The sequence below is a fragment of the Fusarium graminearum genome, chromosome 2 (assembly GCF_000240135.3).
Source record: "Fusarium graminearum PH-1 chromosome 2, whole genome shotgun sequence".
Lineage (NCBI taxonomy): Eukaryota > Fungi > Ascomycota > Sordariomycetes > Hypocreales > Nectriaceae > Fusarium > Fusarium graminearum.
The window spans coordinates 8,802,656-8,830,644 of NC_026475.1; the positions used below are offsets into that span (position 1 = coordinate 8,802,656).

Genomic DNA, 27,989 nt, shown 5'->3' on the forward strand with positions numbered 1-27,989 from the left:
TGGAGGACTATGAATGGCACTGCACTCCTCAACCGATCCGAAGAGTTTCCGCCTGCTCAACGTACCACGACAAATCGCTCTCCGGATCCATCTCAAACTCCGTGAACCCATTGCCCATGAATATGAACGGATTCGCCGTGTTATACTCGATGTCAAAGTCCTCCGCACGAATATCTCCAAGCATGCGATTAAACAGATGAGCGCTTCCACCAAACAGCGCCGTAACACGTCCATCAACTTTGCCTCGCTTGTACCAGCTCGTACAGCCACCACTCCAAACAAGAGTCTTGTGAACTTGATCGCAGTACTTAATGAAGGCATCGACTTTTTCCTTCTTAGGAACGACGTACTTGATGTCTTCAGTTGACATCTTCTTGATCCACTTGACAAAATAGTCGCCTGTCCAGTTGAGGGACTCGACAAGGGAACCGTGCCCACCTAAGCAATTAGGTCCCATCATCATGAAGTAATTGGGCATGGAGGGGACTGCGACAGAGATGTAGGCTTCCGGGTCCTCCTTCCATTGCTCGCGGAGATCAATATTGTTCAAGCCCACGATGGGGTAGCGAGGACGGAAAGAGACGTCGAAGCCAGTGGCATATACGACTGACAATGTTAGTACCAACCGGTCTATGGAGAAGAGAGCTACTACTTACTGACATCGACCTGATGCTCCTTACCATCAGCAGTCATGAGACCCTTCTTCGTAACTTGCGTAATCGCACTATCCGTCAAATGGCAATTCGGCCGCAAGAATGACTCGAGATATCCAGGGCCAGGTGTAATACGACGACAACCCAGCTCCCACTTAGGAATAAGCTTGGAACATAGCACAGGATCATGACCAAGCTTCTCAGCCATTTGCTCAGCAGCCATCTTCATACCCCGCTCATTATTCTCGCCCTTTCGGAAGATGTAAAAGGACTTATTTGTGCGCGAGATGATACCCTTGCGGTGTTGAAGATGAAGCTCTGGGTCTTGGAAGAGCGCCTTGTCTTGCTCTGAGTAGCGAGGGTTAGGATCATCGTCCTCTCTGCCGAGATGCTTTGAGGGTGGTGCCCTGTAATAGACCCATGCTGGACCACGGACGAAATTTGTGACTTCGGTCCCGGGGAGCTTTGCCATTTGAGGGACAATCTGGATTCCTGATGAACCGTTGCCAATTACAGCTATACGCTTATTGGAGTAGTCGTACGAATGATCCCAACTGGCCGAGTGAGTGGTATGGCCTTCAAAGTCCTTTAGACCGGGGATCTTGGGCCACGACTCGTGACTGACCGGTTAGCACTTGCGTTTCAGAGACGTCTTAATCAAGACTTACACGAGAACTCCTTGCGCCGAGATCAGCACGTGGCAGAACTCTTCTCGTTGAACGCCCTCGTGCTCGACTGTGACCTTCCACTGACCAAGATCATCTAGCCACTCAGCGCCGACAACTCGGGTGTTTAGCTGCAAGTCACGGTCAAGATTCCATTTTTTGACTGTCGCCTTCATATAAGACAAGATGTCACCACCGCTAGCATAAAACCTCTCCCAGTTGGGATTGGGGTCAAAAGGAAATGCCTAGCACTGTTAGTACAAATTGCTATTCTAGCTTGGAAGGATAAACATACGTAAATGTGACTGGGTACATCACACTGGACGCCAGGATAATTATTCGCCAACCACGTGCCGCCAATATCGTTGCGAGCCTCAAATATAGTGTGATCAACAATGTCGTCCATCTCGGGGAAGCGGTGTTGGAACTTATGCGCCATCAACAAACCAGAGAATCCTGCGCCAATCGTGAAGACTTTGATCTTTCGTGGTGTGTAGGCATATTCCTTGCTCAGTGTAAACGGATCTGTTGCATGCCCGATTGTATGCCCGTTTCTCAGTCCATTTTTGATATCATCTAGCTTTGCAACGAGTTCTGGGAGCTCAGTTGCTGGCATTGAAGACAAGTCCTCGGCCGACTGAGCCTTGGTCTCTGGCGACTCAAAAGAGGGCATTGTCGTTGATGTTGATAGAGTCAAGCTTCAAGTCCGCTCCAGGTGATGGTGAGGTTGAAGCGATTGTGTGGATAAGATTGTTCTTGTACGTCAGTTCAAAGTGTCGTTAAAGTACTCAGGATGGTCAACAATGGGTAAAATAGATGCTGGTGCTTGTCCTAGCCCTATTACCTCTACCAGCACTAAGTCGGCAAAGCCTCAATCAGGCCATCGCGTCAGCATAACTGATCTCATGAGTGTTGATTGCCGAAGTCATCTACCTCTTTGCCAAGTATGTTCGGCAATGTTGTTGCTGTACTGATGAATGGCTATCCCGAAACGGTATTGCCGACCATTAGTGACCAGCTGATGCTGAATGCGGGGTTGTAGCGATATTGCGCGGTAGCCCAGCCGGCCAAGCTACGTAGCGCCGCAACAGTACCTTCATACTTAGAGCGACTGAGGGAATCAGAATTGAACCTTGTCAGTTTTAGCTCAAGTTTATCTGGTTCACCTTAACTTACAAGTGAAAGATTTCTAAATTGTCGTCTTGTTTATTGCTCCACAAGGCGACCAACACTACCTGTAGCCCAACCCCATCATCAAGCTCGCTCACACACCATGGCTGTCAATCGCTATGCCTACAATGGTCCAATTGACCATACCATTGCACCAAAACTCGAAAACATTCAAGCTAAGTCGGTAGTCATCACAGGAGGTGCCAATGGGATGGGTGAAGCTTTTGTACGAGACTTTGTCGCTGCTGGTGCCTGGGTGACATTCGCCGATGTCAACGAAGAGCGCGGTAAAGCAGTTGAAGCCGAGCTCAACGCCGACGGCCAAAAATGTGTATTCGTCAAATGCGACATCAGAGACTGGGATCAGCAAAAAGCAATGTTCGAGAGAGCGAAAAGCCAGAGCCCAAGTAATTCTGTTGATGTTGTCATCGCAAATGCTGGCATTTCCCGAAGTTCTGGGGACAGTCTATGGAATCTTGATGGTAAGCGCCCACTGAAGCCACTGGAGCAATAGTGAAAGACCTATTTACTGACCGTGCAGACCCTAACGATGAACCAACCAAACCTGACTTAAACATTGTTCGTGTCAATATAGACGGCACGTTTTACACCTGGAAACTTGCGGTTCATTATTTTCGCCAGCAACCGGTGAGCGAAGAACGGGACCGTTGTTTTATTATCACAGGTTCGATGGTAGCTTGGATTGACAGTCCAGTAAGTTCCTGACTTTGACGCCGCCCATCAATACCAACAGCAACCAGAAAGCTGACTGATATGCGACAGGGTAACTGGGAATATACTGCAACGAAATATGCCTTGAGAGGCTTCATGAGAACCGTCCGAAGATCAAGCCACGAGCAGTCAATCCGCATAAACTACGTCGCACCCTGTTGGATCAAGAGCGCTATTCGAACCGCCGAGTACGAAAAGTGGCTGGTGGACCGCGGTGTGGAGTTTGGTGAACAGAAGGATGTTTCCAGCTGCATGTTGAGAATTGCAACTGATAGGAGCATCAACGGTGAGTGTGAGAGATACCAGTACTTTAGTGAAATACTAATGGTTGTCAAAGGTCGTTCATTGATGATCACGCCTCGTTCCATCGCAAAAGAGGGTTTCGTTGATATCGACAGAGAGGACTATAAGGACACACCAGAAGACGAGTATCTGAAAAAGGTACAATTGTCACAACTGGTAATTATTGAGGATAAATGGTTGGACTCATACAAAGTCCGAGTATATAAAGAATAGCTATTGTCGTAAGACTTTAGAATAGATCGGAATATGACAACTTTTCAACCGTTGATCGATCATAAGTCTACTGCGCTGACATACAACCGTGTCTTGCGCAGTTCCGAGAGAGTAAGGTTTAGGTTGGGCACTGATGTCTTCCAATGTGATCTCTTGAAAAGTTCAGAACAGTCAGCTGAGTGGGATACATTCCACACACTAAAGAGCCATGGTGCAAGAGTTTGTCAAGGATAAACACTTGAAGAAGACGGCGTAGATCGGCTTTTTGGACATCACAAACTACATAAGCTACACTATCGAGCTGAAGAATGGCAACAAGCATAATTAGCAATGTTGTGCGGCAAGAACTAGGTGGCTTGTGACTGAACGTAATTTGATGCATGATGATGAGAGTTGGTATTAACAAGTATACGAACTAGAAGGGCAAGTGTTCAGTCTTGTACTTGAACAGGGTCAGTACATAAAGCCAAACCCATACTATAACCTGAGTCTTCTATTTACAATTTCCGAGCAATAAAGTCACAGCTTCATACTTGAATTACCCTTGCCCCGTCTCATTAGGTACCTAACAGTTCTTGCCACACAACCAGTAATGGTCATAGCAGCTACCAAAGTTGGCTGTCTTCTTGCAGCTGACACCTGTAAGTCCCGTTCCAGAGCAAGAATACCCCCTGGCCTGCAAAGCTCCAAGGAACGAGTCCCGGGCGTCACCTGCAGCAAGACTGGCGCACGCACGGGTGCAGGTATAGGTACAAGTGCTACCACTAGCAGTGCCAACAGAGCACGTTTTGGGGCAGGCGGCTTGCACACCAGCGATGGCAGCGAGGGCGGTGATCATAGATAGTGCGTTGACCATTTTGGAAGTTGACTGGGAACGTTAGAAACTGAGAATGGTGTTGGGAGATAAGGCTGGCTTACAGAAAAAGTGGTGATATGAAGCTAGGAAAGAGGTTGTAACGAAATTGTAAATGTGCAATTGTGTCTGCTTTAAAAGACTAGGAATTGTCCGAGGGACCTTCACGTTTTTATACTTCATAGGATAGCTTCAACTAATCCAGATCAGTCAAGCTTTGCCGCTTGACTTGCCTCGAATCCATCCGCACGAGTCCAGACTACACCCATTCCACTTAATTCTATCCCCAATTCAATGAAACCATTAGCCCTCGCAGAGTCCAGAACCAGCTCATACATGGATTAGTCCCTAATTGTCCCAAGCAATAGTTGTTCCGTGATGTATTTTCGAGTTGAATACGAGAACCCACTTTGGTGAAATCAATAGTTAAATTTTACGTTACATTACATTTCAGCTTTGATGCACAAGCGTACTCACCTTCCTACTCCAGATGTCTCATGGAACATCCGCGACAAGTCCCTCAGTAGGGTATGGACCCTATTGGTCTACAGATCAGGAGATCCTGAGAACTTTCCACCTTCTTGCAGATCCGGGTGGAACGGCCCTTGTTTTCGCCCCGGCGACTCGTGGTCTTGGCGAGATCGTGGATCAAATCAAATCATAACTTGGGACAATTAACACGTCAATTAATTCATATCGTAATGACAATCAAATTAGCAAAGTATGCTTTGTTGAGTAATGGTAAGTTAGTCAACTATACATCGTTGAAAAAACCGCATTATTAATATGTGAAAATAGAGTATACAAAGTTATAGGCTTATGTTTTAATACCTCTTAAGTGGAATGTAAGACTATGCATGCATGTGTTAATTAAATTACCAGATTTACAGTAGAACTTCCAGGCACTTCAATACAGCTGTAGTAGCCAAATTGGAAACAGACTAACTGGACATTATATGTTGAAAGTTCTGTTTAAACAAACCAGCTGTTCTCGGATTATCTACTGCGAAAGTATTACCGAGTCCCATGCTAAATAGACAACTTGTAGGTTTCGTAGCATGGGAGTAGCGGAACAGTCATAAACGTGAAAAACCCAGAGAACCCCTAGACTTTAGTCTTGACCCAAACACCTGCCTCCTGAGAGAAAACATTAAAGTAGGAGGTGTGGGCTGTTGGATCAGTACCCTGCGCGCACACGTTATCGCCTGCCAAACACCAGGATCGGAGTACGCTGGAAAAGAGGTTCAGCGATGTCAGTTGGGCACCGCTTCGAGGGTTTATCTGTTAAGAGGGCAATGTTAACTCGTTGTCGGGGGTTACTAGGACAAGTCAATTTGCTTACTCCGCTCCTTGAAGCACCGGTACCAGTGTTGTAGGCCTGATTGGCAACGTAGCGAGGATCGCCGAAGAATAACGCAGCAGCAACTATGCAGGTGAGATTAGTCATTGAAGCCTAAACACAATTATCTTCAAAGTAATCAAGGAGAAAGATTTACTCTTATTGCCAGGCGAATTCGCAGGATTTAACGCAGGGTTGGACGGCTGGGTACAGCCCAAGCTCTGCCCGCCGCCACCACCAAGGATGTCACCAAAGAGCTGAGCACCCTGCGAATAGCCGCTCAGGACTATCTTGGAATTAGGGCATCGATTCGCATATGTCGTGATCTGCGACAGACCGCCGGTGATCCCAGCGTATATCGAACTGCAATATGTATTGAAACCAGCTGGGTAATTGATGTTCTCGTAGTCACAACTAGGTAGGCCACTGCAAATGGCTGAGACAACGGAGCTTTGGCGACCTGGATAAGGCTCGTCAGTACCACGAGCCAAGAAGATGTGCACATTCTGGCATGGTGCTTGACGCTCTTCGATCCTTATGGCTGGAGCGCCGGTGGCCAATGGGATGAGGAAAAGAGAGGCGAGAAATGCTGCGTTCCACATTGCAAAACGGACGATCAATGGCCAAGTTGGTTAGTCAGTGTTGTTATGTAGCGTTGCTATGGATGGAGATGAGTCTGGATAACGCGGTGCTAGCTGGGTATTTATCTCTTTCTTAAAGATAAAAGATACCTTCTACCTGTACTCCTCATCTCTAGTTATGCACTACGTATCACATGTTATCGTTGGTTCGGACCGAAGAGGCTTCTCGTGATTTTTCATTGTCGCATTAAGGATTCTGAAAGAGGGCATTGGCCGTGATGGGGGGTATAATCGGCAACGTTTATCCAACAGATCGGTGGTACTACGGAGGCAATAGTCTTGTTTTCTTTTGGCCGTGTGGAGGAAGTCTATGTTGAAACCATATGTGGTCATTGATCTGATCTGTGGTATGGCTAGCATCCTCAAGGATTGAATCAGAGGATCTCAACATGACACTTGGCTCCAGGTCGCATTACATCTTTAGAGGTGATTTTTATGACATATAATATTGCTTATATGCCTAGGAACTAACTAAAATATAATACAAGATGATGCCCATATTTAGCCTACTGAACTCGAACATATAGTGATGGGTTGTGGAGTTACATATAGCCCCGTAATAGCTCATCACCGATATTACTCTGGCGTAGAACCCCGGCATCTAAACGATACTTAACTCTCTTAATCCCCTGTAAGTAGAGAGGGGCAATTCGCGGGGTAATTGATGGTGTGCCTGATTAGGTAGGTAGTAGAGTACACTAGTAGATTATGTTAATCATCACATTACGGAATCAGTCCATATGCGTCATCCTCCGCGACAAGCTAGACTCGGCCTTCGGCGCCGAGACCGAGGAGAAACATGAGCTTACTAAATGATAAACTGTCAGTGCCTGATTTTCACCAGCTACACCGAAGAGACGCAAGACCGATGACAGCAGTCTCTCCATCGAGCATTCAATGTTACCGTAGCTTCGACCCCTCGGCGCCGTTCCCGTGCTCTAGAGTTTCCAACTCTAACTGGAGCGCCTGCGACTGTCAGTTACATGTGTGCTGGCCCCTTGGGCTCCGTCAGAAGGTTGTCCATCGAGGATGCCCTAGGGCGCCATACAATCTAGGGCGTTCCAAGCCCGGCACAGATTCTCCGCAGCGGCAGTCCCCCTAACGACATGTATTATATAGCTAGTAATGAATACTTTCAAGTCTTTTTATACATCATGAGAGCCAGGAAGTAGCCTTTATTGGCATTGGAGTAGTGACATAATGAGGACCCTGTTCATCTATACTCACATAAGTGAGACCTAAGCTACTTCTGGCCATCTACCACATCAACCCCTCAACTTTCGCTGCTGTCGTCTTGTTAAAAAGGAAACTCTTCAACAATCATAAAGGCCGTCGTCGTATACGGGTCAGTGCATCAGTTTGTGGCTCGTTGAAGCAGTGAAAACAACTCTTCTCCCACATGTCTCCCACTACAAGGCCTACGATCCTTCTCATCCACGGCGCATGGCACCGCTCATGCGCCTGGAACCATCTGATACCTGATCTGGAATCTCTCGGGTACTTCACTGCGACAGTGGACCTACCATCAACATCTGGCATACCGGGCAAGACGCAGCTCGACGATGTGAACCATGTACGAGTAACCTTGGAACAGATGATAGCAGAGAAGAAAGAGGTTGTTGTTTTGGCGCACTCATACGGTGGACCCATTGGATGCGGAGGCATTGTCGGGCTATCTGCCCAAGAACGAGACCAAAAGAATCTTCCAGGCGGAGTCGTAGGATTCATCAATCTTTGCGGCTATATCTTCCCTGGCGGTATGGATCAGGGCGCCGTCATTGAAAGTGTCGGCGGTCTCCCATACGTGACCTGGGACACACCCTCGCCAGGACTGTTTGTCGCTAAGGATCTCGGTGGCCTATTATACCAGCCAGACGTTCCGAAAGATCTTGCGGATTGGGCTTTATCGCAATTGCAGCCGCAGAGCATGGCTGCTAATATGGGAATTGTTCCTCCCCAGGCATGGCAGGATGATTCGTACCGAGGTCGTTTGGGTTATATCAAAGCAACAGCGGATGTTGTCAACCTTCTTACCGATCAGGAAAACATGATTGCTCAGAGCGGAGGGAGCGATAAGTGGATCACTCGGATTCTGGAGGGATCAGGTCACAGTCCGATGTTATCACGTCCTGAAGAGCTGGCACGGGTAGTTGACAGCTTGATTCAAGACTTCCAGAAAAATACTATCTAGAGCAAAGGATGTGAGATATCCCATATTTGGCTCCAACAGTATTGTTTAGATTTACATGGAATAACCCTTCTCCTTAGACAACCAGACCAATGCATCCTCGTAAGCCCGTTCAACTAGCGGCCTCTCTCCGAAACCCCATATCACCCCGCATCGGATATCAGTCAAGGTTCCTAGCATCCAGGAGTAAATGCGTCGGCAATGCCAAAGAAACCTCCCGCAATCCCAGAGATAGCGCCACCAATAGCCGAAAGGACTCCACGAGCGATACAGTGATCTATTCCGTTCTATTAGTATCTATCATGTGTGTTGGCAGCGCAGAGAAACACTCACTGTTCGACTCGTTCATCTTGATATGCATATCGATCGAAATGTATGTAGCAGGATCTTCAAACTTGGTGATGGAAATAAAGTTGGCAAACTTGGACATGTCGCAGGTGACAATCTTGCAAATGCCGTATCTGAGGCATGTTGTGCTATCGACTTTCATGGACCGCTTGGCATGGCTGACACTATCGGGATTAACGATCCGCTTAGCGGCCTCGATAACATTCCCCTTGGTTCGAGATCCTCTGTAATTGCCCTTGATATCCACGATTAGCTTTCGTCGAGACATGCCGGAGCCGAAGCCGTTGTCAAGCCAATCGATGGTGCGGACATAGGAAATGCTCTGGTCGCAAAAGCCGTTACTGCAGAGCATGTTGAGAGATTCCTCGATTGGTTTGCGGATCGATGCAGCACAGCCATAATCAGTCAGCTTCCTGCCGATGTTGACTCTGGTGCGAGCGGCCCGTTCTTCGAGCGATCCTCTTTTAGCTTCAGGTAATGGAAGAGTCTCAATGTCTGGTTCTTCAAGACCGGAAGTGTCCTCGAGGGGGGCGATGCCCATTCTCCTCATATACTCATCGATAGGAATCCAGCCCTCTCCGGGCTCAGCGGTGTCCCAGTCCTCGACGGTGACGTTGGCAGGAACAATCCACACTTTATCGCCGCTAGAGTCCTCGCGCTCAGTTAGCTCGAAGGCTTCACGACGGTTGAGGCTGTGGGAGGGAAAGGCCCAAGCTGTGACACCGGGGAGGAGGGGAAGGAAGAGAGACGCTGTGTAGAAGCGCATGTTGGGCAGGAATGATCAGCTGATGGATGAAGAAGTTTTTTTGGTTGCTTTAGATGAAGGTTGACGAGAAGGATGATGATTCTCTCTTCTTTTCAAGGGAGATTTTTATCCTTCTTATACTTGTAAGAAGTCTAATGGGTATTATCTTTTTCTTGTGAGAGTCGTAAGTCGACGATAAGGCCATATTGGAATGGGACTTTCGTGGCTTGGCAACATTCGAAAATACTACCTCGTAGTGAAGTTTTGTTATCTGCAAGTCTAGAATCTCACTATGTCTTACTATCCTGGAGTTCAGCTGTCTCGCCAAGATCAATAGTCAGTACAGATACCTCACGTAAGCTAGATATACATCGAAGTAGGAAGGTAAGACCTCTATGTATCCCGACCAACGGCATCGTGTGATATATAAAAAGATTGAGACATTGACTAGCCAGTCGTATCTACGCAAACCCAAGACTCAAGTCTTTCTTGCGCTGTGTTGGGACATAACCTCTTATCAAGCTTTATCGCGGGGAAGTGGGAAGTGGGTTGTTCAATAAACGAGCCAATGAAATATCATAGAATGCGAAAATATTGTCAGCATCTTATTGCCAAGAGCATTCAGCTTATGTTGTGGAGAGACTGACTGCTCCATAGCAAACGGATGGCAGCTCTTGGATTGACATTATCAAGACAGGGGAGGCAGCTGCAAGTCTAGACTCGTCGGATCGAACGCATTTTTCGTTGCTTGAACCATTCAAACCTGACAGTTTGTTAAGATACATATGGTAACAGGCGGTATACCGATATAACTGGCCCTTTGTTCCACGCATTGCCTCTGCTTTGATACATAGAAAATCGGAGCGGAGGATGCTACTTTAACGTTTGTATTTTATTGTGAGCTGCCTCAACGCCTAGCTGCCGACCGAATGTTCCCCTTGTAACCCTAACAGAAAACAATAACAAGAGGTTATTACCATGAATAGGAGTAAGAGAAAGAGACCAAAAGGAAGCAAGTAGGGTGGTTCGTATCATCAACGGTATACAATCCCCCATTCTGGCTTCTCTACTGGGTATTGAGAGAATCCACAGTGACCCGTAAGCTCTCTACCCAACTCATCTCTCTGTCGCTGCATAACACCCCATTGAAGACGAGAAACGGAAGCGTCCGGCTGCGGTTTGTTATCTGGGTGGTGGCAAGCAGCTGCAATCGCTAAACTGCAACTTGCAGCGACAGGCATGATAGTCGGTAAACGCCGTAGTGCTGTAATTATAACCGCAGCAGCCATGAATGCAGCAATGATGATGACGAAAATCATGGCGATGGGTGAGTATCCACTGGTGAATAGTTTCCAGCGCCCCGATTGTTCAATAGCGACCACAAAGATACTCTGCGAGAGCATCCAATGCATCAAAATGGAAGCTAACAACAGGGGGATGCTATAGCGGTATGGAAGTTGCAGGAAGTATCGCGATCGTTGCTTGCCTCTTGGGTTAGATGATACGCGTAGAGACCTCCTTTTGTTGGCGTAAGCACTCCATTCCGCAGCGGCAGCCATGCAGGTAAAAAGGCTGTTATATTGAAAATAGAAGAATGAGAAGACCAGCTGAGGAAGGTTGGCCACGAGAATATTGGCAATAAGACTGCTATCGTCTTTATCGTCCCAACCTTTTCCTGATATCAACGTCAGCTCGTTCGCACTGCCAAATCCCAGATCCCAGAGGGTCTTGAGATCTTTGGGGCCTGGGATTATGTCGACACTCCATCCAAGGAGAGAGAAACTGGCGATGAATGCGAGCCCGTACCTAGGTAGAAAGGGTCAGCACTTGCCAGTCTAAAGGGTCCTATGGCCTTACATGAGAATACTCCAGCTCCATCTTGTCTTCGTTACTGCGACACCTCGGCGTCTTGGTTCTACATCGATAAAGCAGGGTAGATGGAGGCGGCCTACCCTAGCCGTGCGCGCAGATCCCAGGCAGGCTCCAGTGGTTGTTTCATCTGGGGATACCAAGAATGACTGAACAGCATCCCCAAGAACGAACAATGGCTCTTTTGGTGGCCGTAGCGCTATGAAGACCAGCGTAACTGCTTTAACGAAATTGACCACAAGTATGACTGCTGCGATCCGAAAGTCAAAGTTCAGTCGACACATTTGCTCTGCTGGCTGGCTGAGGCAATGTTTCACACGCTTGCCCCACGGGCTCCAATTATTGGGCTGACTCCTAACCTTAGCCAGCTGGCTCCGACATGTGGTGCAAAATGCCCCCGTCCAGCCGCAAATCCAGCTGTAGTCTGCAGAAGCACGGTAAGAACCACACGTAGTGTCTGGACTCCCAATCACACTGTCTACAGATCCAACCGATTCGACAATGACTATTACGTCATTTCTCTTAGTTTGGAACGCGACGGCATACTCGTTGATACATTCCAAATTCGTAAGGTTGTCAAGCCTCCCATGTTCGCTGGCCACCAGCTGCTTGACTCTTCGCTTATCGTCTAGAGATTTCTCATAGAAATCTTTACCATCCTTCCAAAGGAGTTGAAAATCTTCGTCGACAAAAAAACTATGATATTCCCATGTCGTCAAAGAGGAATAGACCACTGAGTTGAACCTATGCTATCAGCTTAAGACAGGCAAAGGGACTTGGGAAGCTTACAAAAGATGCAGAGGAACAGAAGACAAGACCAGAAGGAGCCAAAGAGAAACTCTCTTTCGAGACACCATTCTCAAGTTCCGAAAGCTAGGTATTCCGATATCCATCCAGTCTCTGCGTGTATGGGCATGGTCTACATCTGCTCTTGTTGGCGCAGAGAGACATTGCATGCCATAGTTGCTTGAGGCAAGGAGTATTGAACTAAAGATATTGATAACGAGGTGGATCACGACATTGATGGTACGTGAATCCGAGCAAGATCCCTCATAGATAATTCTTCGGCTCGACCTATCCCCGGTTTCGCTGCCGACGAAGGTCACACTTGACCAGATGGTAATAACGAGGTTGATGATTAGGACGACGATGCATGCGGTTGCACCACCAATGAGGCTGAATTGCCATTTGGCTCTTTTAGAAGTAGCTGAGGTATCAGCAGCTTCTTGTGCTTCCTGATTGTTGTTCGAGTCGGTGACCAAGAGTGCCTCCTCTGAGGTGTCTTTTGATACTACCATTATAGTTTGGGTGGGGAGAGTTCGAATGCAAGTTTTCTATCTCCCCTCCGACCTTGTTGGAATGGGGTCCCATTTTGAATGGGTTTATTGCCACTGTGAACCCTGCTCGCTTTTCTGCGAAGAGTATCGGCTACTTCCGCTTCGGAATACCCCTGACGTCAATCTGAAACGAAGCGCTTTCCAGAGCCAATAACAGACTGTAAAGCCCGGCGCATTAAAATGCCACAGTATGCAGCTTATCCTTGGCAACCATGCTGCGCCACCTGACAAGCCAGGTGAAGTCAATGGCTCTGTTTTTCGACAGAGCTTAAAACCGTTGAATTGAATCGTTATATATGTATGTGACTCTCAAGTCTCAAGCCACAAAGAAACCATGTTCCGGACCAAGTTAAATGATAAGGCTGGTTATTGTCTACCTATCAGAATTTTACTGCTTTAAATATGCAATGCCATAATCGTGTAGTCAAACTATCCACCTCGTGTCCGTGTGTATGACCTAAATGAATTCAGTTTCTTACATCCGACTTCCCAAGTTCCAGAACCATAACGTAACATCATTCAATCCCGCCCGCACATATAAAGCCTCCACTGAACGACCTGGCTCAGGCTCGAAATATTCCCCGCAATTTGGACAAATAGCCCTTCTGACACTACCTCTGAATTGAGCAAGAGGCGCGTTTTTCTGACATCTAGGGCACCTATACTCAAAGTCGAAAATACTTGGATAACCATCAACGTGGCGACGCAACTCATCGTCCACTCTGGTGTCATAAGCCCGCTGCTCTCTAGTCAATACACATCATAGAATTGCATCGCTGTGTCTTTGTGCCAGAGAGCTTGCGGGCTTTGGATGGTGAAACTTCCATTGCTTCCCCATTTGCTTCCCCATGTGCTTCCCCAGGAGTTGAGAGAGGTGAGCGATTTGGGGCTGCAACCCACTGGAACAACAGCATGACCAATATAATTATCCCCTTCGGAGTGGTGCTATTCCATCTGAGCGTCTGTGAGAACAGAATGGCGGCTTGTAGAATTATCATGAAAATGTTTGCTGAACTCCTCCCATCCGGACTTTGATAAATTGAAGGTGGCAAGCACGGGGCGCCGACGTAGCACTGCTTGACGGGCTTGATTTTCATCCACCTCATGAAACTGGAGGGGAAGATACCACTTACAAGCTTCTGTTAACACATCGACAGCGTATCGTCCTTCAACTGTTTCGGGGAACCTTGTCAATATTCTTGTTCGTATCTGATGGAAAGATGGGACACCACCATCCCTGGAAACGATACGCAGTAGAGCCATGTGTACAACGGATGATGTTGCATGTGCGTAGCAGACGGCTGCTTTCCCTTGGTCAGAGGGTTGTCTCCGGACGTTAAGATGAGCGTTGTCAATGTAATCGTCAAAATGGATCCGGCCAATGATATACAACAGCGCATCTGCCGAGCCGAACCGCGCAGAGAGTAATAAGGAACAGAATGCATCCAGGGTCGTAGCACTGCATACCGAGGAGAATAGCGCGACCTCTCCATCAAAGGGGGCTCTCCATCCAATAGAGGCCAAGACAGGAATAGGGTGCCTCGATGCAGAAACACGGCTTGCCAAAGAAAACAATGTTCGGGTTCCCGCATCCCAGGAAGGTTCCGTCTTGTAATACAGGGCTCGTTGCGGGCTATCCCTGTCCACTGTAAGGCTGACTGTCACTATCCATATGTCCTCGCGTCAAAGGCTGGCAGCTACTACTGTTGGGTCGCCGTCTGTGAAATTACCATCTGAGATTAACACAAGGACGCGATGATCAATGTCTTCTTGACTCTGAAAGGCCTGCATTGCCTGGTACCAAACATAGCACATCGGGGTAGAACCATAGATATACTGCCTTAGAGCATCATGTAGGCTCTCTCCGTCATTGACTTTAAGGTTATCATGAAATCGTTCCAGAATATTGACGACTTCTGAAACGCGCCAAGCATGAAGCTGCGCGAAGTCCAATAACCATTCTCTTTGAATGCGGCGAGTCAGTGTTGATGCTTCTGATCTTTCGACCTGACCATTTACAATCGCTCCGCCCGCGGTGGAGCCAATCGCATAAGCAGCAGTGACTACAGCACTCGAACCCCTATTCAGCGCACCAAGTCCCATGCCGGCAAGCATTTCTACTACGCCTGTCGTCCATCTTATATCGTTAATCTCACTTTCCTGCGGAATAGCATCCACAAATTGCTCTACCATATCGGGATGTAGCCGTATGTGAGCGTCGACTATTCGGGCCTCCCTGCTAGTCAGCTTCGATCTGATGTATCTTGATATTTGAGCCAGGTTGTTCTGATTAGCCAGAGCTATGAGAAGATCGTGCCCAGAATCACTGTTCTGCAGATTCCTCAGCAGGCTATCCGCAAAACTGGTTATTGACCCGTAGTTTATTATCATACGTGAAGTCTCAAGGCGTATCACAGTGAGGCATCTAATTGGGTTCAGCTTCTTCATCCTAGCCAACGCAACGCCTTACTATCGTCTAAATATTAAAAAAAAACTACCTTGGCAAGGTCATATTGGTTATCTTCCCCAATAGCAGTCAACCCCTGTGTTAAACTACAGGCTTTACTATCCTCTTCCCAAACAACTCCATCGCAAGCACCGTTCAGTGCGCAACGTCTCATGCATTCGCCATAGCTTGCAGCCACAACATTGTCCAGTGGAAAGTAGCTAAAGCCTCGATCGCATAGCACGTCAAAGGTAACGCCGCTATAAGTATACGTTTCAGTGAATCCGGCATCGCCGCAGGCAAATTGTGGTGTTGGTTCAGGTGGGGGTCCTGTGGTTGTCGTTGGATCAGCCGTAGTAGTCATCTCTTCTGTTGTCGTCTCAGCTTCGGCGGTAGTGGGGTCCTCAGGCAGAGTGGTTATTTCGGTATTAGCCGTAGTAGTGTCCTCAATATCTGTAGTTATGGTATCGATATCGCTAATGGCCTCTGTACTAGATGTGTCAACTCCAGTAGTTTCTGTTGTTACAGGAATGACGGTCGTTTCCGAAAACAAAGTCATGATGGTAGTCTCTGTACCAGACGTCTCAACCCCTGTTGTAGCTTGGGATTCTGTGGTGGAGTCCAGTAGATCAGATGTCTCCGTTGCAAGTTGGGAAGTCGAAGCAGTTGGAGGCTCAGAGGCTGGATTGCCTAACGTGGTTAACAGACTTGAAAGGGTTTCAACATCTTCCCTAGCAGTTGAGGCAGACGTCTCTTGACTGCTTGCATCGCCTGGCCCCTGTGTTGATGATTCAGTGACCGTGGCGGATGCCTCAAATTTGGATGTCTGGTACGCTGAACTAATCGAATCGGATGAAACGAGGCCAGTAGACTCCGGGAGCTCTCCAGATGTTGATTGAGTGGAGAGAATATCCTCTGCTGTCGCAGTAACAGTTCCAGAGCCACTTGACGTCAAGTCACCCAGACCGACCAGTCTACCGTTCTGACATTGCTCGACTAAAGCCACCGTTAGAAACTGACTCCAAAAGGCAACAATACAAAACCAGTATGCATACCATTGTAAATGCTTAGGCTCACAGGCGTGCACCCCGATGGTCCAGTAGTAAAGGTGATATAAATCTGACCATCTGCATCTTGACAGAACCCTGCCTCACCGCTCGGTAGCTCCGAGTTCCTAAATACAAGTGAGCCACCAGAGTCGGTAAATCCCGACGTGACACTGCCCCTAGGAGGACGACCCTGTGCAGATAGCTCTTTGAAGTCCTCACCAGCATAATGGATAGGTAGGCCTTTAGCAAAGAGCTGACCTTCACCATCAGCCAAGTTGAAGGTAGCTGCGAATGTGCATACGTCAGGGTTGTTGTCTCCAACAAACCCGTTGTTTGCACGTTTATAAAAGGATCGTTTCTGGTTCTCGGTCGTGCGAATTAGGAAGATAACGTTTCGTCCAGCAGGTTCAATGATGTCAATGGCCGTTGTAGTAGCTTCTGCGTCAGTTGTGGGGGTCACCGCGGTAGAGGGACTATCAGTGAGTGTTAGGATTGCAGAACTGGACTGTATGGCGGTCGGATCGACGTCCAAGTCGGAGGACTCAGAGTTTACGGGAGACGTATCAGCAGTATTCACCACGTCTGACGTAAAAAGCGCGCCATCGGGACCAATTTCCGTACCTGTCATAATGTGAGTATTTTTCAGCGGGCGATTCAAGGAACCATACTCATAGTGGATCTTGTGATGGATACCGAAGTGTTTCGCGCAAAAGTAGGACGAATAGATGGCGCAAAGGGGAGTCGGCCAGAACTCTGTGCAGATAGTACTTCATTGTCCGGTCTATCCGTTGGCGAGAGGCCGGCTTGGTTCGTGACCGCAGCAAGGTAGGTAGACAGGTATGTGATGCACCATGTGTCTACCGGGGTCTCCATCACGGCTAGGTCATTGGCAGACACAACCTCTGCTACCTTCAAGACAGCAGCGATGAAAATGAAAGGCTTCATGTTGCTGTACGAATGGTCCCGATTGATAGCTGGTATCCTGTTGCAACCGACGTGATCATCCACGGCGACTGTCAACTCTCTTAAGTGCAAAAAAGGGGCAATATCCCTTATCCCTAAAGATCCAAAGAAGGCTGTTTTAGTTTCTTTTCTGTAGTATTTCTGTTGGTGGCTTCTAGTCGAGGTCTACAAGTGACACATTTGTTGGTGGCGTCGGGTCTGTTCTCACCCTGCTGGGAGATAGGCATTCTAGCTCGCCACTTTTGAGCACCCAAGACAAAGCCGGAAATTACGCTCCAGTGTTTCCCTGCAGGGAGAGCGGTGTTCCAGCTCGCCACATCTGAGAGTTGCGTTTTTCTTTCTCAACTATTGGTCCCCATTTGGACGACACATAACGCAGTGAGACATTTCGCACAGATGAGTCTAGAACATCAATTTCGAGGTCGAGGCCTTACCGAAACGTTGTCAAAAGCTACAGCCACACACTTACCGCCTTTGCAGTCAGCTATGGCTGTCATAAGCCCAGCTGCTGAACCAACAGAGACAGTTCTGACAGTTCCCTGCAATCCTGTCATCTGGACCATGCCGGTTTCCAGGACCGGAAAGGGAGTACAGATGGTGCTTAAGCCAGATATGAACATATTCCATAATCTCCATTATGGGAGATGAATGTTGGCTAATAGATCACAAATTCGCAAAAGTAGATCGAAGTTCTTTTGAACCATTTTTATGATAGACTGTCGCAGGTCATCGCCGCTGGCGCAAAAATGTGAAAGCTTGTGACATATGGTGTTTCGCGTTGCATATCCACCTCAGCATGTGGAAATTACTTTCTCGTTTAGGATAACTTTCCGCTTCCCAAGACGTAGCGAAACAGACACATGTTAGACAACAGCCCCAAGATTGACATAACCACAGTATAATTATCTAGTACTTGATTCAACTTCTTATTAAAACATAAGCCCTGGAACCGGGATTCCTTTTACCTTTATTACTCCCGAGAGGACGGAAGATAGCTGTGCTGGTGTGATTAAGTGAAGCTTTATATCCCCTCCATCCTCGTTCAATACGGCGTCCTCTTTGAAGGGATCTCTATTGCCACAGTCAAACCTGCCTGCTGACTGCTGATGCTTGATCTGCCAAGAGTAAGAATGCCTTATGAAACTAATTGTTTGTTTTCAATTGCATATTCCGCCTTATACTAGTACTGCTACATCATACAGCGGCAAATTGTTGTTCCGTGTAGTTAGGCAGCATCGGCTGCGACGACTTTACGTACCTTATGGGTGCATGTTGGGCTCTGATGTATTTTTGCCCGTTGTTGACTCCAGACTATCTGCAAAGCTTGAATTGAACAGACTGAAGACTAATGTTCTGTTCTTTCTTGAAATGCCTGTCATCGACTCCATCATACATCCCTACCCCCAGCTCTGCACTTGTTGTGCATCTCTTCCGTGGCCGTCAAGACCTTTTCAGAATGACAGCCTATTAGAGAAGATACCCTTCCACAAGACATTCAAACTTCTCAACGAGTCGGCAGATCAAGGTTGCGCACTGTGCCGTCTTGTTTGGTCATCCTTAGTTTATAATTGTGCTGCGACCAGCTACCCCAAAGCGTCATGGATGGAGATGTCAATTGACTTAGAGATTTTCATGACCGACTCAGAATTCGCTTTAATATCCACGCTAAAGCATGAGGGTGAAGAAAGTCTGAACTGTGTGCCAACTAGATTTGAGAGGGTTAAGGTTACAGAGGTGGAGTTAACGAGAAGTATGAAAAGCCGGCAGGTCAAAGGTAAGTCTACGCCTCACGTCCTGGAGTTATTGGATCCTGACATCATCCTGATACAGCATTCACTGCCGAAAGCATACGACAGGACCTGATGGATCTCATTGAACGACAAGTTAAACCTTGGATGGAAACATGTCAAGAGCAGGGTGCATACCACCAAAACTGCACGAAGAAGAAGAACACGGCAAATCTTCCAACCCGGCTCGTGGATGTTGGTCAAATCGATGATGATATGGTAAAACTGGTGGATGTCAAGAGCAATGGAGATGCTGAGGATTTTACCTATCTAATTCGTAGCTATTGTTGGGGAAATGGCAACGCAAACTCCTCGACAACCGAAAAGAACGTGGCGAGGCGATCGCAAGGTTTTACTATATCGGTCCTCCCAAAGACTATTCGAGATGCAATCCTCCTCACTAGGATGATGGGATTCCGCTATTTGTGGGTTGACGCAATTTGCATCATTCAAGGACCAAGTGGTGATTTCCATGCCGAGGCACCAAAAATGGGAGATTACTATTCTGAGTCGGCTTGCTGTATCGCTGCATCAAGCTCGGCTGATAGTTCTGAAGGATTTCTGATAGAACGCGCAGTTGCAAAATATCCTATGACACACACCGGTATCAGGATTGCCACACCACCCTCCCAAGACGGACCGCCATATTGCATCTATCAAGAGGTCGATAATTCCCCGTACATCAAAAAGCCCCTCCTAGAGTCTCCACTAAAAAAACGTGGATGGTGCTGGCAAGAGCTTTCCCTTCCATCACGTATACTCCATTGGACACCCCAAGGTCTTTTCCTTGAATGTTCAAGTTCTCTTTTTCTCGAAGATGCCAAGATACCATGGCAAGATCTGGAGTGGATCGAAGACGTAACATCACGGGTGATATTCGGGATGCCGGATACAACCATCCTTTTATTTGAGGGATGGTATCGACTTGTTACTCTCTTCTCTCATACGCAGCTGACCTACGAGAAGGATCGACTATATGCTATTCATGGACTTGCTTCCGTACTAATCCGACGTACAAAGTCCGAGTACTCTAATGGTGTCTTTCAAAGAAGCCTAGCTCAAGGCCTTCTATGGTATCACGGTAGTCGTCCAGGAAAGTACACTAGAGACGAGAACTCTCATCTACCATCGTGGCGTTGGGCATACGTGTGTCCCGTGGATTTCGTAAACATCTATCAGGCGCCAATCTACATCAGAGATGATCACCCGCAGCGGCCTCTAAATTATCCTACGACCGTCAAGGATCTGAGCACGGTGGAAGGTTCAGTGTCAAGGCTATATATCAGAGCCCATATCATCCAACTTACTGTTGAGAAGAAGGAGGGTACTAATATAAAAGAGAAGGATTCAGACAAAGCATTCCGGTATTTTCTAGATAGAGGATCAAAGGCCAAACATATTGTAGCATCCTTTATACGTCTTTTCTCATCTGGAGGGGAGATGGATGTTTTGTGGATGCCAGTCGGCCGAGTGGTGGATTCCAGTTCAGATGTGGTTGGGTTATTAATCTACAAGTTGGTTGAAGAAAATAGAGTGACATATCACCGATATGGAATGTTACGATACGAGTGGATATGGAATGAGGGAGTCTGTGGGGACTTGCAAGAGATAGTTTTAGTCTGAACCGAGAGGTTACAAATTTCTCAATCACCTTGAGATACAGGTTAATGAAGAAGTCGAAATTCTTTTCTTATATAAGGCCCATGCTAACTTAGGATACAGCAGCGAGGCTTACTACCTCATAGTGATTAAATGCTAGCTTGAGTTTTAATACTTCCGCTATGGGGAAGGCGGCCTAGAGCCCAGACTTCAATTGAAGCAGAGCTAGACTACAGTTATCATGGCGCTTATGAACGGGGAGGGTCACTAATGACCAGTACTTTTAGTAACCCAACGGCGGCCGGAGACAGAAACAGGAGACCAAACCATCAAATCAAACTCCACAGCTAAAGATTATGGTTGTCGAGGTCCGTATCGACGCAGCAAGCCCAACGCGGCTCACCTTCCGTTCCCTTAGAACTATTAGCAAACGCCAGGTCGCTTAGATATCAGTCGTAGACGTGTACAAAATCTTTACGGTACTGCATCTGTCAGTGAAAGTGAACAAATCTACGTGACACATGCGAGTGAGCGTACCAAGTCTGTAGGGCAGTCGGGAAGTCCTATAGAGCAAGCCTCCCAACATGCCTCAATTGGCCCTGTCTTAGACCATGAAAAATATCGAAAGTCGAAACTAGTAATGCTGATCAGCACCTCATCTATATAATGTTCTATAAGGAGAATAATCCGGACTGTCTATACCTTGGTGCTCTTGGATAAGGTTATAGCGGTAATGCTATGCATTAGAAGAATAGTAGAAACAACTGAGATTTTCATAATAGGAGTTTAAAATGATACATCTTTAGTAATAAGAATTTCTCTTTATTAGCTAAATTGGGAATAATTAAAGAGGTATAATTAGAATAGTCTGATTCTTAATACTTTCTTATCCTGTTTTACCAGTGTCTGATATTAGTAGACTAAATTAAATAAATTATTAATTTACTTAACTTTTATTATATCTTAATATAGTATATATATAGTAAGAGATAAACTAATGCCTTTAACTCTATTTTATAACTTAAGCCTTGTTAAAGTATAGAGACTTAGTAGTGCAGTATGCCTTAATACCCTCAATACCATGCTCAGCACCATGACCACTGTGCTTAGCACCACCAAAGGGAACAGCAGGGTTAAGCTGAACGTGATTGTTAACCCAAACTGTACCTGCCTTGATTTTGGAGGACAGTCTCTCGGCCTTCTCCATGTCCTTAGTCCAAACAGAAGCACTAAGACCCATATCGGTATCGTTGGCACGTCGGAGGACATCCGCTTCATCAGTCCACTTCAAGACAGGAAAGACAGGGCCTGCAGAATGTTAGTGCCATGTAGTTAAAACGAGACAGTGACTTACCGAATGGTTCCTCGACCACAATTCTAGACTCATCGGGGGGGTTCTCAACGATGGTAGGGGTGATAAAGTATCCCTTGCCAGCAGTTGAGGCACTGGTCGAGCCAGCTGCTAGCTTGTAACCGTTGGACTCGATATCGGCGAGTAGGTTCTTAACTCTATCAAACTGCATCTGGTTCTGAACAGGACCCAGAGATGTCTTTTCATCCATACCATCACCGACAGTAAAGCTGTTAACGGCTGCGGCTAGCTCTTTCACAAAGTCGTCATAGATGGACTCGTGGACGTAAACTCGCTTAATGGCCATGCAGAGCTATTGTCTTTATAAGCCAAGTTCAGTTGAGAGGGCATTCCGCAACTTACCTGACCAGAGTTCATGAGCGCTGCGAAGGCAATCTTGGGAGCAACCTCCTTGACATCAACGTCATCGCAGACAATGGAGGGATCGTTACCACCCCTACCCACGTTAATCTTTGTCTGCTTACTATCAAGAGTTGACTCACAGTTCGAGGGTGACGCGCTTGAGCGTTGGTGCAGCGCTTGCTACGACCTTCTTTCCAGTTGCTGTAGATCCAGTAAAGCTGATCTTGTCCACGCCGGGGTGGGCGGTAAGCCAGGGTCCAAGATTATCGTCACCGCTGAGTGCTTGAACGACACCTGAGGGGAAGTACTGGGAAGCCAACTCAGCGAGCTTCAATCCGCAGTAAGGAGTGAAAGGTCTATCCCCGGGGTTATTACGCTTGTCGTGATAAAACTGATATGAAACTTACGAGGGCTTGAGAATGAAAGAGTTACCGGCGATTAGAGCTGGGCCGATCTTGGCAGTGGTCAAGAAAATAGGGACTGGATTCGTTAGCTTTGTATAGAAACATTCCCGGGAAATTTTACTCACAGTTCCAAGGCACGATGCCGACTGCAACACCGAGAGGAACGTATTTTGTGACGACCTTACAGTCTGGCTTGTCCTCAATCACCCGCTGAGGGTCAGGCAGTGATGCGTATCCCTTGAGGAACTGAACAGACAACATGATCTCGAAGTGGGCCATTGCCAGCTGTTTTCGCATCAGAACCGATTTTTAATGACAATCAGTGTCAGACTTACAGATTTTCCTTGCTCCTTGACCAGCAAGTGAGCAAATTCATCCTTGAGAGCATCAATACCCTCGGCATACTTGGTTACTAGGGCCTGTCGCTCCTCCCATGGGACCTCAGACCAGGATTCAGAGGCCTTCTTGGCAGCCTCTACAGCTCTGTCAACATCTTCTTGGGTCGCAACCGGCGCTGGGTGGTTCTTCTCGAGTGTAGAAGGGTTGGTGTTCTGAAGCGTCTCCTTGGTGGTTTCGAGCTTTCCGTCGATGAGGTTGTAGAACTCGGTGAAGTTGATTTGTTTGCTAGATCCGACGGCCATTTTGACTGATTTTAATAATGATTAATACACAAAGAGGATTGTTAGGTCCGGTCTCGTAACAGGATGTAGCAGTGGTCAGTACTTATAGCTGAAATCTTTGCATTAAACAACTCACCACCATCACATGTTGGCCCTAGTCACGGATGCTTTATCCGCCGGTAGTATTGCTAGATCAGTCCGAAGCGGTGAACACTTCTCCTGAAACACTAGCCGAAAAGCGGATTCGTAGCTGAACGAGACTAGGATAAATACTGCAAAGAGGCCGTTGTCTAGCTTTAATTGTGGACTTGAATCCGCTTCTAACGGCCAAGACCCTAGTATAGGGCTATCATATCATAAACTCGCAGATTGCCCTGTAAGATGCCAAGAGGCTGACGTCTATTTTTAAGCACCTTGTAAGACTAGAGCAGATCGTCTATATTAACAATCTGATGATAAATGGATTTAAGTTCGAATAATATATTGAAGAGTTTAATGCGATATCTCCACTGATCTACCCCTGTGGAGGCGTGAAACAAAATGAGATATCCACATTAATGTAACGTCTTTAAGATATCCACATTAATGCAACGTCTTCAACGGGCCCAAGCTTTAATTGCGCCACGCAATAGCCGCCGTAGCTGCCAGATTGAGTTTGCGGAAAATTCGGATATACCATAGAGCCTATTTATATAACCTCGGTAGGCTTGAATCAACACGTATGTTTATTACTAAGGTGGCAAGATTGGCATTGGATCAGGTAGTCTTGCACATTTGTAATTGTTGTGTAATCACAGAACAGCTTGATGCCGTTCCGCAGAGCTAACAGTGATATTGCTCAAGATCAGTTCAAACAAGCTTCGCTGATTAAACCCGCAGCTCGGCTAATCATCCGGACACAATTACGTGAAAACAGCACATCCGACGAAAGTTGTAAACCTTCAATTGCATTTCTCATACCAACTCTATTTTTTGCCACGCGACCGACCCACCAGCAGCCTCTCCATTCATGACGCCATGCACATAACTCTCGCCCACCAACGTACAGCCCACTCTTCCGCAACACTAACGGCACGGGACATCCCGATACTATCCAATCCATACTTCGTCTCCAGCTTGTGTCGACTCGCATGAAGAGTCCAAATGCCCATTGTCTGTAAGAAAGGGACGCTGATACCGCGACGTCACCCCGATAACCGTAAAGTAAGTCTTTCCCGTGTTCCTTATGTTCTCTATCCATGCCGCTTGCTCTGACATGGAAAGCACTTTTTCTGAAGGCCCATCCAGTAGGTTTAACTTGACCAATAGAGATATAAACTCAGTGTAGCTTGGAAAGGCGCTGTCAGGAATGTGGGAAGCTAGATCGTCGAGTATACGATAAGCTTCCAAGATCTTGTCTGCGGTGGCTCGTCCGTCCTGGGCTAACGCCTTCTGAAAGACTCCAGCCATCCACATAATAACCAAGCTTTCAAACCCTTTGCTATTGAACAACTTAGCTGGTCGGTTGATGGAATCGTGGTCCCAGATTAATGTTCGCCAGAAAGCCTCCATAGACGACTGCCATGTATGTGCATACGTGCGATCCGTCTTGAGTAGTAATTCTACCCAATCGTGTACGCCCGAGGTCCCGACCGTCTCAAAAGATCCACCAAGAAGCCTTACCGTTCCCGGAAATCTATCGTGAACTTTGAAAGCTTTGCCTATTCGGGTAGCACCGTATCTTACGGCACCGCTTGCGTTTGGTCGAGTTACTGATTTGAAGCTTGGGCTAAATATCGAGTTCATCCCTGTTGATGGACCAAAGTCTGGACACCAGGACGGCAGGTCAGTTGTCACACGCCGAGCTGGGTCTTTGGCTAGGGCCAGTAGAGTCAAGTCTCCAGTAGCTTCAAGTATCTCAGCCGTCATGGATTCAAGTACCCGTGATGCTGGTATGTTGTAGTTTGGCATGAGATGTTCAGGGACTGTCACGCTCTGTTTGTTGGCCACATGCTGAAATATTCCCCAAAGACCGTATATAGAATCTCTAGTATCTGTAGCTCGAAAGCCAGTAGTCCACATGAGCAGCTTCAACAGAATCGTAGATACCAACCCTTTCGACACACGTATGCTTTCGGTTTCGATTCCAGCTGTCATGTCAACTAATGAAAGCGCATCGCTCCATGTACTACGAGAGTCTTTACACCACTCGCGTAACATCTGTATTTTTTCTGCCCTGTAATGATGATACCAGTCCATGTGATGAAGATCGCGACCAGCTCCTGAAAGCTTCAAGAAAATAGCACCAACCACGTCACTCAAGTGCAAGAAAGCCGCCGTGTAGCCGATTTGGTCAAACGAGATGGTGGAACCGTCGCAAAAAACATCCGCTTCTTTAGCCAAAGAAACTTCAGAAGTGTATAATCCACACCCAAGAAAACCAACTGTATTAAAAAAGGGAGAGAAGGCCATCGATCTCCTCCATGGTCAATGGTGCTAGGCCGTATCGAGAATCTATATCTTCCATCAGGTAACAGAAGTCAAACTGCTGATTCTTAATGATACGTTTTGACTCACGTGTAGCAACTTGAGCTATGTGGTAGATCGCGGTAGAAGAACTTCTGCGGACGGATCGTGAGATCTGCAAACCCAGTCTCCTTGTTGACGCGGAAAAAGGGAGGAGTGATGTTAAGAAAGTGATCCATAAAGGTCAAACCAGTAAAGCAAAATCCGGTAGCAATGAGAATAAGGCCGACCACGTAGCCTGTCTCTGAATGACTTTTGACAGATGGGGATATTAACATTGAGCTCCGACTTGATGCAGGTGACTCGTTTGGTATATTTCATGGTTTTGAAAAGCCTTTCACGGCGCTGTTGCCAACTGTGCCTCCGTAGGAATGAGCAATGACAATCACATCGCGGCCGTTTTCTGTTTCTTGCATGATAGCAGAGCGAGCGGCATCAACATCATCTTTGAATGTTGCCTCCGGATTACCCATCGTCGTTGGGAGAGTGACAGAAATGCATGTCAGAGGGTGTCGCCTCTATAACTGTTGTATTATACGATTACTTTACGTTTAGGCCAGGTCAGATGACCGCTTCATGTGACAGATTATGTGATTTAATTCATTCGACCTAGCTGCATAACTTTTATCCTATATAATCCACTAATCTTCTTTAGATAATCTGCCTTTAACAGATTGTATGCATAACCCGCGAAATCAGCCTAAGCCGTAGCCCGGTTATCTTGCAGATCTATTTGCAACTTGCGCTTGTTCACCTCACCGGCCTGCCACAACAGGTCGATAAACTAGCCCTCATATTTAAGGAAGTCTTTCTCTTTTTTTATTAGCAGATTGCAGCTTAATATGACCTCTAGCCTCTCTATAGCTTTCTTCTTATCTTTTAACTAGCTAGTATAATTATCGCTAATTACTTTAACTTATAGGATTAAGGTATAACTAAAGATAGCTACCTTAATATACTAATTATCGCTTAATTAGTTAGGCTAGTTTATTATAGCCCTTACTAGAGTATAGATAGTATAGTTATTAACTGAAAGGGTAAGGCATAAGGAGGAAAACTGAGGAGATAGCTTATAGAGGTAAATACAGTAATAGCTATATAGGCCCTTTCTCTTAATTAGTATGATATTTAATTTAGCTAAGATCAATTGGGGTTAAGATAAGATAAGCTAGGTAAGATAACTGATATAGAGAGTTAGATTTAGCTAGTAATTTCCTAGGTTATACTAGAAGGAGAAAAAGTGGGTTAAAGAGCAGGTATTTGGTCTTATAGTGCTTTTCTATTATGTGGGAATAAGGTTGCGCTTATGCCCTACTTTCTATGACTCTTGATGCAGGGCGCCGAAGGCATATTTTGCTTGAACGTGTACCAACCACTCAGTAACTGTTATATTACTTTGTCGTAGCATGATGGCTTGTTGTGATGGTTGGGTTTCTAAATAGGTAAACTAGTCCGTACTGGTTTATATTTATAGAGTCGTAAGGCATTATATACTGAGCGAGAGCGGAGTGTTATATTTCTTAATAGTAAGTAGAGTAGGTAAAGTATACTTAGGTAAAGAGGTTTTATTAATAGCTAGTAAGCTTAGTTCTACCTAAAGCTTTAAGGGGTCTATATATACTAGTCTAAGGTATAAGGCAATAGGTATTAGCTTATATCTATTATAGACTGAGAATTAAAAGTATTAGTCCTAGACTGTAGTATAGTTCTTTTAGTCTTAAGCTGATTGGTCTATAGAAGATGGAAAAGTGGGTCTTTATGAGGACCGAGAGTTGACGATTCGGTCCTACGGTGATTGGTCTATTAGGGAGGGAAAAGTGGGGGCTTGCAAAAGTAAAAAGTGGGG

The 27,989-nt window shown here is 46.6% G+C and overlaps 11 protein-coding genes across 11 annotated transcripts; 4 read left to right on the top strand and 7 right to left on the bottom strand.

The window, feature by feature from the left end:
- Window positions 1–28: 28 nt before the first annotated feature.
- FGSG_11550 (uncharacterized protein) lies at window positions 29–1,991 on the bottom strand (the record flags this gene model as incomplete). Its single annotated transcript, XM_011324774.1, has 4 exons — window positions 29–606; window positions 657–1,273; window positions 1,322–1,563; window positions 1,614–1,991. 4 exons carry the CDS (start codon window positions 1,989–1,991, stop codon window positions 29–31), a joined length of 1,815 nt encoding a protein of 604 aa, XP_011323076.1.
- A 600-nt stretch (window positions 1,992–2,591) lies between these two features.
- FGSG_11549 (uncharacterized protein) lies at window positions 2,592–3,858 on the top strand (the record flags this gene model as incomplete). The annotated part of the gene is made up of 5 exons (XM_011324775.1): window positions 2,592–2,970; window positions 3,084–3,202; window positions 3,272–3,506; window positions 3,558–3,661; window positions 3,838–3,858. 5 exons carry the CDS (start codon window positions 2,592–2,594, stop codon window positions 3,856–3,858), a joined length of 858 nt encoding a protein of 285 aa, XP_011323077.1.
- Window positions 3,859–5,693: 1,835 nt separating this feature from the next.
- Window positions 5,694–6,530, bottom strand: FGSG_11548 (uncharacterized protein; the record flags this gene model as incomplete). The annotated part of the gene is made up of 3 exons (XM_011324776.1): window positions 5,694–5,870; window positions 5,932–6,014; window positions 6,086–6,530. 3 exons carry the CDS (start codon window positions 6,528–6,530, stop codon window positions 5,694–5,696), a joined length of 705 nt encoding a protein of 234 aa, XP_011323078.1.
- A 1,438-nt stretch (window positions 6,531–7,968) lies between these two features.
- Window positions 7,969–8,760, top strand: FGSG_11547 (uncharacterized protein; the record flags this gene model as incomplete). The annotated part of the gene is made up of 1 exon (XM_011324777.1): window positions 7,969–8,760. The coding sequence occupies one exon, from the start codon at window positions 7,969–7,971 to the stop codon at window positions 8,758–8,760; it is 792 nt and encodes a 263-aa protein (XP_011323079.1).
- A 170-nt stretch (window positions 8,761–8,930) lies between these two features.
- FGSG_11546 (uncharacterized protein) lies at window positions 8,931–9,871 on the bottom strand (the record flags this gene model as incomplete). The annotated part of the gene is made up of 2 exons (XM_011324778.1): window positions 8,931–9,034; window positions 9,091–9,871. The coding sequence occupies 2 exons, from the start codon at window positions 9,869–9,871 to the stop codon at window positions 8,931–8,933; spliced, it is 885 nt and encodes a 294-aa protein (XP_011323080.1).
- A 1,013-nt stretch (window positions 9,872–10,884) lies between these two features.
- FGSG_11545 (uncharacterized protein) lies at window positions 10,885–13,017 on the bottom strand (the record flags this gene model as incomplete). Its single annotated transcript, XM_011324779.1, has 3 exons — window positions 10,885–11,656; window positions 11,708–12,415; window positions 12,509–13,017. The coding sequence occupies 3 exons, from the start codon at window positions 13,015–13,017 to the stop codon at window positions 10,885–10,887; spliced, it is 1,989 nt and encodes a 662-aa protein (XP_011323081.1).
- Window positions 13,018–13,806: 789 nt separating this feature from the next.
- Window positions 13,807–18,134, bottom strand: FGSG_11544 (uncharacterized protein; the record flags this gene model as incomplete). The annotated part of the gene is made up of 8 exons (XM_011324780.1): window positions 13,807–13,955; window positions 14,190–14,720; window positions 14,787–15,387; window positions 15,555–16,498; window positions 16,558–17,172; window positions 17,220–17,609; window positions 17,723–17,833; window positions 17,984–18,134. The coding sequence occupies 8 exons, from the start codon at window positions 18,132–18,134 to the stop codon at window positions 13,807–13,809; spliced, it is 3,492 nt and encodes a 1,163-aa protein (XP_011323082.1).
- A 988-nt stretch (window positions 18,135–19,122) lies between these two features.
- On the top strand, window positions 19,123–21,046 carry FGSG_11543 (uncharacterized protein; the record flags this gene model as incomplete). The annotated part of the gene is made up of 4 exons (XM_011324781.1): window positions 19,123–19,288; window positions 19,345–19,905; window positions 20,119–20,625; window positions 21,024–21,046. 4 exons carry the CDS (start codon window positions 19,123–19,125, stop codon window positions 21,044–21,046), a joined length of 1,257 nt encoding a protein of 418 aa, XP_011323083.1.
- A 95-nt stretch (window positions 21,047–21,141) lies between these two features.
- On the top strand, window positions 21,142–21,567 carry FGSG_14014 (uncharacterized protein; the record flags this gene model as incomplete). The annotated part of the gene is made up of 3 exons (XM_011324782.1): window positions 21,142–21,163; window positions 21,188–21,268; window positions 21,338–21,567. 3 exons carry the CDS (start codon window positions 21,142–21,144, stop codon window positions 21,565–21,567), a joined length of 333 nt encoding a protein of 110 aa, XP_011323084.1.
- A 354-nt stretch (window positions 21,568–21,921) lies between these two features.
- Window positions 21,922–23,659, bottom strand: FGSG_11542 (uncharacterized protein; the record flags this gene model as incomplete). Its single annotated transcript, XM_011324783.1, has 7 exons — window positions 21,922–22,208; window positions 22,255–22,564; window positions 22,615–22,708; window positions 22,755–22,970; window positions 23,022–23,094; window positions 23,144–23,303; window positions 23,354–23,659. The coding sequence occupies 7 exons, from the start codon at window positions 23,657–23,659 to the stop codon at window positions 21,922–21,924; spliced, it is 1,446 nt and encodes a 481-aa protein (XP_011323085.1).
- A 1,068-nt stretch (window positions 23,660–24,727) lies between these two features.
- On the bottom strand, window positions 24,728–26,421 carry FGSG_11541 (uncharacterized protein; the record flags this gene model as incomplete). The annotated part of the gene is made up of 2 exons (XM_011324784.1): window positions 24,728–26,025; window positions 26,205–26,421. The coding sequence occupies 2 exons, from the start codon at window positions 26,419–26,421 to the stop codon at window positions 24,728–24,730; spliced, it is 1,515 nt and encodes a 504-aa protein (XP_011323086.1).
- Window positions 26,422–27,989: the final 1,568 nt, after the last annotated feature.